Here is a 13,724-nt window from a genome sequence, read left to right on the forward strand (position 1 = left end):
CAACGAGTGAATCAACATCGTGATTAGATGAAGAAGTCTAGATATCACGACAACCATGATCAGAAAATCCAAGATGTTTGTTGGCATCCTCATGATTTGATGAATCATACAAAGGGGTAGATGAGAAGCAAGAATGTTCACCCTCTACGTTTCCGGAAAAAGTAGATGAAAGATCAAGTGGATTTTTAATGAAGAATTTGTCCTCTCTGCTGTTAAATGATGTACTGACATTCGGTACATTCTGTGAATGATTGGAAGTAGATGCATCCATGGATAGACTAACACAAGGACAATCAGATATAACATAATCACCAACGATGTCAGGAAAAAGTGGAGGAGGCATGGACAGAAGGAGGTCATCCTTCACCGCAGATCATGCTCAGATGCTCGGTCATACTCTTCGTGAATGACAACGTAGGTTGGTTGTGCAACATCAACTCTGTCGATGGCTTGATCCTCGTTCACAACAGGTGTAGAGTCCGGAATGAAAGAACACAAGACAATGCAATCTGGAGGATCAATACAACGCAGAGATGGAGGTTGAGGTAACAAGTGTGTATGACAACCCATGGGCTTCCCAACCAAATTTGCGCATATATTGAGAGTAGTGAGGGTGGCAGCATATGACAGTTTAAAAGACGTGTGCACATGTTCTCCCACATCACTCTGTGGTGGTGGAGTTGTTTGATGAGGGGAAGGCGGACAGTCACTTGTGACAGCGACTGTGTCCACTTGTGATTGTGCAACTCCATCACCGAAGTATGCTGAGCGGGGTTAGAACTTCAACTTCATCTTGGAACAAAGTGATTTGGTAAGGAAATAGTCAAATCTGTCCATGAGATATTGTAATTTCATTTGATTTTTCAGAGCTTCAAACATGAATAGACGGAAGTGCTGCGAAAAATCCATAGGCGATTCATGCAGGGCCTTCCGTTGTTTTAACAATTTTTTATCAAGTGCTTCAGGATCAAAATGGTGAAAAACATATTCAATTAGATCACTAAACTGCTTGAATGAGTGCACAAAGTTATGAGGTAGTATGCTACACCATCGCAATGCGTGGTCGCGAAGTGTGTGTGTGAGCAGCGAACAGACCTCGGTTTCATTAAAACCTTCCATGTTCTCCATGAGTGCATGGAAGTCATCTAAGTGCTCAGGCTAGGCCACTTCGCCTTCACCATCATACGTGATTTGTGACAAGTCATCCCAGAACTCCCTCTTTACGTGAAATATATGTTCGTTGGACAGACATTTCAGAGGGTGAACTGTAACAAACTCCATGATAGATGTGCGAAGATTCAACACAGATTTTGAGGACTCAGATTGTCATCTAGCCCTCCTTCTAGCACCAAAATGTTGACAGTGATGGACCCACCAACAATAGGGGATATCCCTGGTATGAAGTCCTAACTAGACCTCACACCGTTTGGTGTAGAGTCCCATCCGGTATGATGGCCCGATTGACATTCTCTTAAAGATATGCCTTAGCTCTTGCTTGTCAGCACATGAGAGTGGTTTGCTTTGTTTAAGAACATCGAGGTTTGTGTGCCTGATAAGTTCTAGCATTCGCTACTTGTGTCAATTTTCTTTCACCACAGAGAGAGAGGGTGGAAGCGAGTCTCCAGTCGAAAGGGAGGAAGTCCCAACTTTGTTAGAGACACACAACACAATAGGACATGCACAACTTCCGGAGGAGTAGTCCATATGGATGCGGCAATCACAACACACAAGGGAAGATAGCACGTACAACACCAAGCGGGACAATCCGCGCGAGTGCGACGGTCATTATAAAAAGTTTACGTGAAAGGTTTTGTCTGATGTCCGAGAAGGTAACCAACACGGGCAGTACGACATTAACAACTTATACAAGACATTTTCATAAATATATGTATTAGAACAACTAAATGAGTTCAATTGATTAACACAGGTTAAAGCAACATGTATTACAAGTGTTCAAGGTTAATATTACAAATAGTTACAACACGTGTGAAAACGTGTTGTCCTGTTAGAAGTCTTCTGAATTAAGCGAAAGTTCTAAGACTCACCGATACACCATACATCACTAACCCTGTAGGCGGGGCATTGGAGCCACTACTCACTCCTCAAAGAAAATTTTACAGACTCTCAAGGCTATGTGGGAGGAGACAAGGTGAAAAAGTCCTTTGCATGTACAAATGAGGGGGTATTTATAGCCAATGGTAAAACTGGACCTTGTGACTATTTGACTTCCCTCATGACTGTTTGACTTATTTAAATCTTCAGCTTTACATGGCTCTTCTTATGACATGTGGGTATTTTGTTCTTCCACATTACATTACATTGAGTTACACAATATGGCCCATAGTAGTGATGTGGCCGACATCACTCATGACACTACTCGACATGATAGTGCTGGTATGTTCATGTTGCTGCTGGTCTGCATGTCGAACTGCAGTGCTACTGAGTGATGGATGTCGTCTTGGTGTATCATAGCTTCACCTCGGCATAGCGAGGTGTGTAGAGTCTTCGATGCTCATTGGGGTTCGCTTGATGTCGTATGTGCACGTTGTTCCTTGCTTGTACTTTGGCATGCTTGACATGTCCGTCCATTCGTGAAAATATATCCTCGCATGTTCGTCCGTTCGTCTATTGGCGAACACATCTTCACATGGTTGTCCGTTCGTGAACACATCTCCTCTCATGCATTGTTTGTTCATCCATTCGTGAACACATATTTTTGCATGTACTCTCCTTGTTCATCCCATCCGTCGTCGTGTCATGTCTACTCATGTACGTGTATCTACGATCACTCATGACGATATGACATCAAATCCATAAACCTCCTAGTCTACCATGATGCATGACCATTCGTTTTTCGGATGCAGGTGACTGGGAGAGAGGACAAGGCTGCGAAACTGCACAGGGAAATTTTTAAGCTGGGATGCGAGCTTGGGCACTGCTGATGAAAATTGCATAGAGGTTAGTGTAATTTTTGGAGGGAAGCAGTGTGGGCAGCTGAGGGCCTTGGCAGCAAAAACTGCGCAATTCCTGGAGGGAGCTGGCTGCGGGCTTCAAGAGGCTTGACAGCACAAACTGCGTGGTTCCTAAAGGGAGCTGGCAGTGGGATGGCTTGGCAACAAAAACTGCGCAATTCTTAGAGGGAGCTGGTAGCGGGTTGCGGGGTTGCTGGAGACAAAAATTGCACAATTGCTGGGAGGCTAACCTACTGAACACCTCTGCGCAGTTTCTGAGCTGAGGGGATGTTGGGCTGCTGAGGAGTTTGCTCAAAAATCTGCACAATTTTCTGGGTGAGCAGCCAACCTACTGATTGCGTGGTTGGCTGGAAAAACTGCACAATTCTTGGAGGGAGACAGGGATGGGCACTTGGTGTCTGTTCGGCCTATCTGCGCAGTTTCCTCAGTTAGAAAAGCGGGCAAGGTTTGTAGCTTCTATACAATTTTTTAGGGGAGTGAGTCCCGAGGTCACTACTGGGTCAAACTCTTCGATTGACCAGCATGAGGGTTGGTTGATCAGCTTGCGGGCAACGCATATTGAAATGGCTTATTGGACACTTCTACGCTGTTCTGGGTGACAGTCAGTCGAGTTGATTACAGGGTGAAGGTACAACTATTAGATGGTGATCCAGATGTCAGAACTTCAACAAAATGACTAAGTGTGTGAGTGAGTGAATTTGTGCATACACGACCTTGAAAACACACAATCAACATAACTTGACGACAAGACACCTCAGACCATTAAGACAACATATACTCAACATCACTGATCGATGGTGCGAGCGACAAGCACGACGCTTGTGATAGATTGTAGAACGACCACGACGACGCTTGCGCGATAGTGCATACAACATTGTGTGTGAGTGTGATAGATGTGTACATGGAAAACACAACCTTCAACATCACCAAATGAGGTCGCAAGCATGACATAGCAATGAACATGCGGAAGACGACAGTTGGTCGAACAAGTGAAAAATAAGCAAGACATGTAGAAGAAACACATGAGATGACTTTTAGTGTTTGCACACTTGCATGTTACTGAGGACTGGATGATATGACAATGACAAGCAGTCCTGCAAACTCAATTAAGAGTTGTACTTCGGAAGATGTTCTTTACTTACCATACTTACCCTCAAGATGATCATGCATCCGACAGAGTTTGCATGCGGTCCTAATATTTTCCATTACTCGGTTCCTCGGTCCTTCTCCTCAACTCCTTGGAAGCGATTTCAGCATGTCACCTTTTCCTGTAGTCACTGAGAGGTAGATCTGCACAATTTCAACGGATAATGACTATTGCTAGAATGAAGCCTCGGGAGGCCCATTTGCGTAGTTTCTACATGCAAGAGTGAAAAGACAACTTGGACACCACTGCGCAATTTTGACGCTCAAAGCACTGCTGCGGAATGAGGGTCCTGGGAAGACACCTCTGCGCAATTTTTGAGTGCAGTGTAGCTGGATTGCTCTGCACATTTCTGGAGAGCAGTGCTGGCTGGCGCCTCTGTGGGCTACAGGGCTTCAGCAGGCAAGGGATGTTGGTGTCTCTGCATACTACAGGGTTTTAGCAGGTAAGGGAGGAATCTTGATGGTTGCAGAAGCAAAGCGCATAGTTCCGGGAAGCTAGATGAGGCTAGGTTGCTTGGGAAAATGGCTAAGTGTGAGATGAGTGAAACATATGCAAACATTGGTAGGAATCGACTGTGATCGCACATGGACACTTTGTGACACAATGTACACCATCCAGAATACATAAGACATCCTTTGCTTGGTGCAACAACCTTTGTAATGTGAGTGCGTGAGGTGAGTGTGAAACATGTCTATGCGATGACCTCTCATAGCATACAATTCCTTTGAAACAAGACAACATTCCCTTTGTATGACAAACAACAACCCCTATGTCCAAATATGACACATGCTGTATGAAGATGAGAACATGGACAACTCTTAAGATCAAGGAGGGGGCTTGAAATCATCATCTCACCAATAAGTGACCAAGGATAATCGATCGCAATATCCGAGTTAGGCTTCTAAATTTACTTATAAACCAAAATTTTAGAGGGTGGTTATAACCGCTACAACAAAACTAATAATTAGTAAATCAAATAACCAATAAGATAAAAAGATTCCCATTACTTGTCATCTCCACCGAATTCACAAAGAATTTAGAATTAACATATAAAACAATGGGGAGAGTTCCCATTCCTCCTCATCTCCTCTAATTTCACAAAGGAGAGTTTAGAACAACATGTAAAACACTCTGAAATTAAAGAGCATGAGAAGCATTCCTATAAACTAGCTAGTACAAAGGAGGCCACGAATGAAGACAACTTAGCACTGGGAGCTCTCCTTAGACGTCTTCGTTTTATCTATGTGGTATGTACACCTCTTATTAGGATTGTTTAACATTGGGACTCGTTTTGTATTTTTTTAAAACAATTTTATTAAAAAAATTAACGAATCGTTTGAGCTAATCTTTAAAATATTTTATTATGAAAAAATATTAGTATATTAGTAAATTTTAAATTCAAAATATGTTAGTATATTTAAATATGTCATGATGCTGTTGATAGTCAATAACCTTTCAATGAGAAGCCATGGATATGATTGATTATGCCTTGATGTTGTTGGTTGGGCTTAAAGTTAAAGAGTTTCATAAATTTAAAGAATGGATCATAAAAGTGTATTAAATATATGAGGTTTTATTCAATGAATTTATGTTTATTTATGTATATTAAACAATATTTTTAATTTCATTATATATTAGAAAATATTTCTAAAATCACATTATTTAATGTTGTGTGGATATGAACCTAATTTATCTTTTCAATTAAGAAAACCTCTACTTTCACTAATATTATATGTATTTATTTTTTCATTAACATTTTTTATAACCCTTTATAATTTTTCACTAATTTTAAACTCCATTTTTTATAACTGTCAATATAAAAACCCTTGCCCCTATTTTATGCTCAATATATTATATCATTTTTTTCCATATATATCTTCCAATATAAACCCACCTAATAAAATATTAAATATTGCTAAATTAAACATATTACACAATATTAAAATTAAATAAATACTTTAACATGTACCCCAATTCTTTAACTTACTTTGAGATTTAGAAAGGCAGATTGAGAAAATCCTCTGCTACTGAAATGAGGTTAAGCGAACTCTTTTCACTCCCAAGAGCACAATTCAATGAATTCTCTCCTTGTATGATTATCTACAGTTGGGATTGGCTGAACTCTTTAACAACAACCTTCAAGGAGCACAATTTAACGACTTCTGTCCACTGGAAGATTATTTAGTCATCTGGAAACTGTCTTTCACTTCCCGAGTAGGGGAACTGACGAACTGCAAACAGCGTAGGAGGTTTAGAACAACTGGTGAATCTTAAAAACAAGAATTCAAAGGTTGCGGAGTACACATATCATGATTTACCTCAAACAACAGTAGGTGGGTCGTTGCATGAACCCGAGCATATCCATACTCAGAAATACGGACCAAACTCCAGCTACTAGGCTGCAGTAGGATATATTAATTAGATATATCACATTAGTATTGTTATTTGCATTTCTGTGATTGAGTTTCATTACTATTACTCACGTTCTTTACAAATTTATCAAGACTAAATCCTCCCATCCCTATGACTGCGTGCACTGGTGCGCTGTAATTTGCACTGTTGTAACTATCTACGCCATTCACGTCTTTTGTAGGAAGCGATTTGCAGGTCTTCTGAAACACAGCGCAGGTACGTTCATAGTTGTGAACATGGCCCCAGAAAACCAAGTCCACCTGCAATAATTCAAAGTCACGCATTTAATTTTTCTTAAAAACATGTCATTTGGTTTAAAGAAACATCTTTGCATTTTTACCTGATAATTCAAGAGAAGTGGTTCAATGGCTGGAGCAAATTCAGCGTCTATGCTTGGTAAGATGAGTTCTAAAATACCATCATCTTTAGAAGAATACATAGGCCGATGGCTGTTGGAATTCAATGTAAAATTTCATTATTGTTAGAATGAGTTAATTAAAATTCCTTACATAGGTTTTTTTAAATATATATTTTATGAAGAGATTGTATTCTGGCTATATTGAAGTTAAATAAGCGAAATAAGAATACCTACCCTGTAAAAATAAGCCAAGGGGTTTGTTTACGGTCCACAGAAGCCAAATCCTTTCTGATCCATTCATACTGCGGAAGGAACTTCTCATATTCAGATGAAATTTCGGAACTTCTCATATTAAGATGAAATTTCGGAACTTCTCATGTTCGAGAGAAAAAAAAAATACCATGATGAAATTGAAATGAAAGATTTGCAATACCTGCTCACTATCTTGTGACCAATCATGCTCGGTGGACATTACAGTGAAGTGCACAGGTCCTTGATTGATTGAGTACCATGGCTTGTCCTCTGCAGTTGTTGGCATCGGAAAATATTTCTCATAAGGAACACCGCATTCTCCACCAGAATCTCTACTTTGCTCGTACTTTGATCCGCTGTTGGGATAATCTCTGCAATATTTCAGTCATTGCCCATTTGAGTTTTTGTATCAACGGGCCTTAGAAGATATGATCAATGTTGAAGATTTAATGGAGAGAAAGGAATTTGTAGAAATGCGTCATAATTTCTTACCTTTCATGGTTACCAATGGCAGTCATGTAGGATAGGCGGGAAGCGATTGGGGTGATGAGTTGGAGGAAGAAATCCCACTCAACGAGAAACCCTGTGGCGTAGCTAATATCTCCGATATGGAACACCGAGTCCAACTTACCCGATGACACTTCCTCTGTCATGGCGTCGATAACTCCGAGGGCCCCTGGCTGCCAATAATTATTCTCAGCTTACTGCTTTCTATTTTCCTCTTGCAATTTTAATTGTAAATGGAAACAATTTGTATTACCAGAAACGAGAACAAAAATTGAAACGGACCCAGGAACGTTCGGTACTAAAAGTGGTAATTAAGAAAACCACACAGGCTCTTTATCACGCGATTTTTTTTTTTCCTTTAATTAATTTTTTTTATGCAGATTAAATCCATAGTCTTAGTAGCACAATCAGTTACTAAAAAGAGTTTTTTTTTGTAGTAAAGGTAGTTTGTGTTCAAATTTTACTGGGTGGCTAAGAGCATGCTCTGAGAGATTTAAGCCTGTATTTTGAAGAAAATATCTGACTTCAAAATAAAATATCCATAGTATTTTTTACAATTAATTAAAAACATCTGACTTCAAAAAAAAATATCCACAAGATATTTCACATTTAATTTATATATTAATCTTTTTAATAATAATAAGTGTACTTATAATCTAATTAATTTTTATATTTTTTTAAAGGTTGATAATGTAAGATGTAACTATTATGTTTATCAATATTTATTAACCAATTTATATATTAATTCTTTTAATAATAATAATAATAATAAGTATAATTTAATTAATTTTTATGTTTTTTTAAATGTGGACAAGTTAAGATGTATTATGATGTAACTATTTTAATGTTTAGCAATATTTATCAACTATTTAATTTATGTGGTTCCATTAATTTATTTTCTTCACAAATTAAATCTACACTATATTTCAAGTTATAATATTATTTGCTATTTGGTAATAAGTACAATGATTTTATAATTGTAATATGAAAATTTGAGTATGTAAGTTTTGACAATTGTTCATTTATTTTTTCTTTTTCTTCTGTATTCAGGCTTTTCTGATCCATAATGAATTAAGCAAAGTTTTTCGGTAGAAATCACATAAGAGAAATCTGGTCCTAAAGATGAACCACACTTCTTGGTTCGAAATGCGTTGGCCAAACATTTATCTTATGTGATTTCTATCAAAAGACTTTGCTTAATTGTTCATTTTGTTTGTTTATTTTTGGATATAAATTGGGTATGAATAGAAATGGGCAATATTTTAGGTAGATACTTTATCAATTAAGACTTTACTTAATTGTTCATTTTGTTTGTTTATTTTTGGATATAAATTGGGTATGAATAGAAATGGGCAATATTTTAGGTAGATACTTTATCAATTATCTAGACAAAGAAGCAAGGAAAAAAGAGTGTTCACCTTAAATGTTGAATATTTCTATTTGTACATACAAATTATATCCAAAAATAAAGTTAAATTATTCGTAAATAATATAAATATAAATTGATATTGAAAATTTTATATATTAAAATTAAAAATTGAATTTCCTTTATTAAAAATAAATTATTTTAATAAAATAAATTAATATTGAAAATTCTATATACTAAAATTAAAAAATTGATTTTTTTATTATTACAAATATTATTTTATCATATTTAAATGAGTATAGTTATAACCTTAAATAAATGCTAAAATATTAATTTACAATAACTCTAATATAATATAAGGAAAAAAAAAAAAAAACTTTAAAATTAAAAATAATATAGAAAAAGATTATACAAACAAACATTTAAAGAAATGGAATATAAATAAATATTTATCTTTTCCAATTTTATTACATAGTATAACAATAATGATTAAGTAAAAGATAATAGTTAATATAAGTATAAAATTTAAATAAAATAAAATGTTCATTAAATATTAGGTAATTGATATATATGTAATTTGTATTCTTTTTTAACACTTCAATGTTTAAATTACCAAAATCATTTTATTAAATTATGAAAATTTAATATTAAGTACTAATCTTTCAAATCATACATTGTAATAATTATTAATTTGACATAATTACATGACATAATTGTCAAAGAATACATTTAGTAATCATTAATTTGACATAAATATAAAAAAATAAAAAATTATGTGTTAGAAATAACTTTGACATATATGTGTGAAAATATTTTTATAAATTTATAATTTTATTTAACATTTAAATTGTGTTGTTTTTTTCCTGTGCGTTTTTGCTGGTTGATTTGGTCATTCATCTAATGGTTACTCTGCATCTGGTCTAAATGACCAATTTTTCTAAAGTACTCAATCACTCACCAAGAAACCAGAGACCGAGTACTTAAAAATGGCATTCGGGTTTTACCCAAAACACAGTTCAACATCAGAATACTGTGAACATAGAAGAAAATAGCTGATTCATCAAAATCTGAATTTAATAACTAATCATAAGTTTACGCCTAGAGTTTTGTTTGATCCTTTTTGTGATTAAGCAATTCTGGATTTTGACTCTTGATGCAGCTTAATCCAACTATGTCAAAACCCTAACGTCATACCTGAATGTAATGCTCATCAGATGAATCGCGGGGAGCCTTTCCCATGTCGCCGAATGCAAGAAATCGAACCTCGCTGGCCCCTGACGCAGGAGGGGTGGAGAAGCTCGCAACAGAACTCCAACCCACATTGTCACTGCAAAAATTATATAGATATCAATGCTAGCCACGAATTAATAAACAATTCCCTAATACCAAATCAATGAAAATCTTTAGACTTATATTTAACAGGAGCCTGCAAGTATTCTGGGTGCTTGTACCTTCCATATCTGTAACTATATTTCTGAGAAGGCAGCAGCCCCGTCATTAGGGCTGTATGAATATACCCTGGATCGTGCCATCCAAAATCCATCGCTGGGCTTGGAAGCAGATCATGACCTAGCAAAGCAATTGAATTTATGATACAATTTTCACACCTGTATTATAAATCTATCCATAATTGACAGAATGGGACAAGAAATTCAAAGATTGGCAGAACATACTGCACATATCAGCTCGAGTGAACGTTGTCACAGTGGACATGGCCGATTTTCCAGCACCGTATTGCACAAATTGTGTAGTATTGCTCCCGCTGATCCATGTTACCTTCATCTGATTTCTCGAAAAGTAATTATAATCTTATACAGTTGATCAATAACAGATATAAATGCCCTTAATTCTAGAATCTGATCTTATACTTACGGATGAACCAGTAGAATCCACGCTGGACAGATGGGCATAGAGCGGCATGTCTGGGTTAGAAAACTTGAGAGCCTCTGATCTCCGAAGGATGCAGGGGTTTTCATAACCACCAGACAGCAATACAAACTCGATATCTGTTCGTATGTTGATGACTTGAAATGTTATGGAACCATTGCAGGTCTTGGGTTCAAGTTCGTCCCAGACCTCTAGTAATTTACAGCTGCTTCTGTTTTTGGTGCATTCCCTATAGGAAGGATCGTTTTTCAGGAACTGAGACTGTAGCAAGTCATTCGATTCACAGAATGGATCATTAGACATTAATCCCAATCTTTTTGGAAACATTCAATTTCAAATTTTACAGATTTGCCAAAATTTGAAAATTTCTGTCATTTCCTAAAGCCAGGACGACTCTACTCCAGAACTAACTGAAGCCTAAAGCTGGTTTTTCTTCATTCCCACAAGGAACGAATTTAACCCTGAGGCCGAATATCTAAAACCTATTTATCTTCAAATATAATTTCAAATAAATTTAAAATATTTTGAATTTAATTAGATTGTGGAGTTGAGAATATTTAGGAATCTCAATAATAGGATGATGAAATGAGGTTGAGAAATTGTTTTACTTTGTTTTTGCTCATTAAATTCTGAAATATTAAATTATATGACTTTATAACAATTTCTTAACCTCATTTTAATTTAATTTTCTCATAAATTTATATATTAAAATTATTTCTTTCCTAAATATATCAAGCTAGACCAATTTATACCAGTGGAATGATTATCAATGATCCCAGTTATAAAAATTTAACATTTTATTAAAACCTCATTGAGTTTTTTTTCTCTTTTTCCTTATCTTTATACATTCCTTGTGCATTTACATATACTTGTGGGATGTCTCTTCTATCACTCAAAATAAAATTTATACAAGTGGAATATCTATCAATCATCTAGTTAAATATAAAATCAAAATAAATTTATAAAAAAAAACATTTATTAAAACCTCATTAAATTTTTGGTGTGTTTACATATATTGGTCGGCATAATTACCAAATTCGAATTTAAATTTAAGTTTAAATACGATACCATATAAAAATTCAATTTTTTCTAATTCAAAATAAAAATACTAATATATTTAAAAAAATTAAATATATTTTTTAAAATTTACCTAATCTACTTGTAATCTGAGTAAACCTGCTTATTACTTTGCTGACTGCTCACTCTCTAATATACTTTAATGTTAAGACAAATGAGTAACCAGTTTTTTATTTCCCATTCTCAGCTTTAATGGCTCCGGCATATATCGTCTGTGTATCTTTAAACGAATCGAATTTTTAAGATAATTCGGCCTAATCGAAAGAATCGACGAATATTCGAATCTTTTTCGACAGATTCGGCCGAATTTGGTAACTGTGCTGGTGGGATGTCTCCTCTATCACTCAAAATAAATTACATTCTTAGGAAGCAAAAGAAATATTTGTGGCATGTTCCTTGTGTGGTTTGGATGAATTAATGATTAAAAGTGGATATTTCTTAAATTAGTTTAAATCATATATATAAATGATAAAATAAATTTAATGATTAAAAACAACAATAAATTCAAATTTAATAACTAAAAATATATGTTTCTTCTTAAAAATCACAAATTCAAATTCACAAAGTATATACAGCTTTATAAGCTTTAACAATCAAATTGCTACACTAAAATGAATCCCTTATCCCATCCCAAAAACGAAGAATCTGATATATCAAATTTTTCCAAAAGGTTTCATAACACAGATATGAAATAAAAAGTGATATGGAATACCTTCACAGTGTAATGGCAGAGCAGAGAATGAAGCTTTATATCTCCAGTTTCCAAGTACATGTACAGTTTCAGTGGACAATCCGAAATGCTGTTACACACTATGTTTAGTTATCGATTGGCAATTTTTTCTATAAACACCCTACGTTCTGATGCAAGCCTAAACATAATTATGATTCCACATTTCTCATCAGAAAAATTGGCCATGGCAGTAACTTCGGCACCAGAATCAAATTCATTACACAGGCCAATGAAAACATTATGAATTAAACGAGACAGAGGAAAAACGAACTATTAATACACCGTACTCGCGGCTTGAAGGCGAAACTAAGGCAACCCAGATATCTTCGGAGGGATTCGAGAGTCCATTGACAGTGACGGTAATGAATTCTTCATCCCGAAGGGGTCCTTCCGTGCTGAGATTCATCTGCAGCTCTGGATTCTGATCCGAACATTCTGGAAGATCCCTCCTATTAATACATCTGTAGTCTGTCCCACACAGGTTACGATAGCCAGGACTTGAGGTCTCGGTATCGAACCAAGGGCCCGAAGGATAATTATCTGAAGACGATCCATTGCAGCGGGAATCAAAACAAAGGAGGCCTGTCACAACAAAAATCACAGTGAAGAAGAAAATAGGATCAAATTGATTCATGAATTTCAGCATTCTGAAAGTCCTCATGGCTGGAACCTTCTGACTGGGCAAGAAGGTGGAGTAGCAAAAATTTATGAGACGAATAATTGCGGCGCATGATATTTAGGGCAAATGGAATTTGAGTTACAGATAAAACTAAACCTGATAATATTTGAAGAACTCTCAGTGTCATATAGTGATCCAAATTTATGGGCAGCTTGGTTCCGCTTCCGCGGGCAGCTTCTGTCCATTAAAGATAAGTTAACGTATGGACATAACCTTGTGTTCAGCTTTCGCCGGAAGTTTATGTCCACTAAATATAATTTAGTTAGGTGCAGAGGCTTAGTTGTTACAGGTCACCTCACTTGGAGCTTTACAGATGATCATAAATGCGATATTACCT

At 35.9% G+C, this 13,724-nt stretch overlaps 1 protein-coding gene across 1 annotated transcript; it reads right to left on the reverse strand.

Moving 5' to 3' along the window:
• Positions 1 to 5,970: 5,970 nt before the first annotated feature.
• Positions 5,971 to 13,477, reverse strand: LOC149226711 (putative inactive purple acid phosphatase 27). The gene is made up of 13 exons (XM_089377570.1): positions 12,996 to 13,477; positions 12,691 to 12,778; positions 10,887 to 11,162; positions 10,688 to 10,796; positions 10,466 to 10,583; positions 10,209 to 10,341; positions 7,634 to 7,821; positions 7,323 to 7,512; positions 7,124 to 7,191; positions 6,872 to 6,980; positions 6,603 to 6,791; positions 6,438 to 6,518; positions 5,971 to 6,350 (listed from the first exon to the last, which is right to left on the reverse strand). Exons 1-13 carry the CDS (start codon positions 13,367 to 13,369, stop codon positions 6,297 to 6,299), a joined length of 1,977 nt encoding a protein of 658 aa, XP_089233696.1. The 5' UTR covers positions 13,370 to 13,477; the 3' UTR covers positions 5,971 to 6,296.
• Between the last annotated feature and the right edge of the window lie 247 nt (positions 13,478 to 13,724).

This window comes from Pinus tabuliformis, chromosome J, assembly GCF_031772625.1.
Source record: "Pinus tabuliformis cultivar Carrire ecotype Pingquan chromosome J, CPIR1, whole genome shotgun sequence".
In the NCBI taxonomy this organism is placed as follows: domain Eukaryota; kingdom Viridiplantae; phylum Streptophyta; class Pinopsida; order Pinales; family Pinaceae; genus Pinus; species Pinus tabuliformis.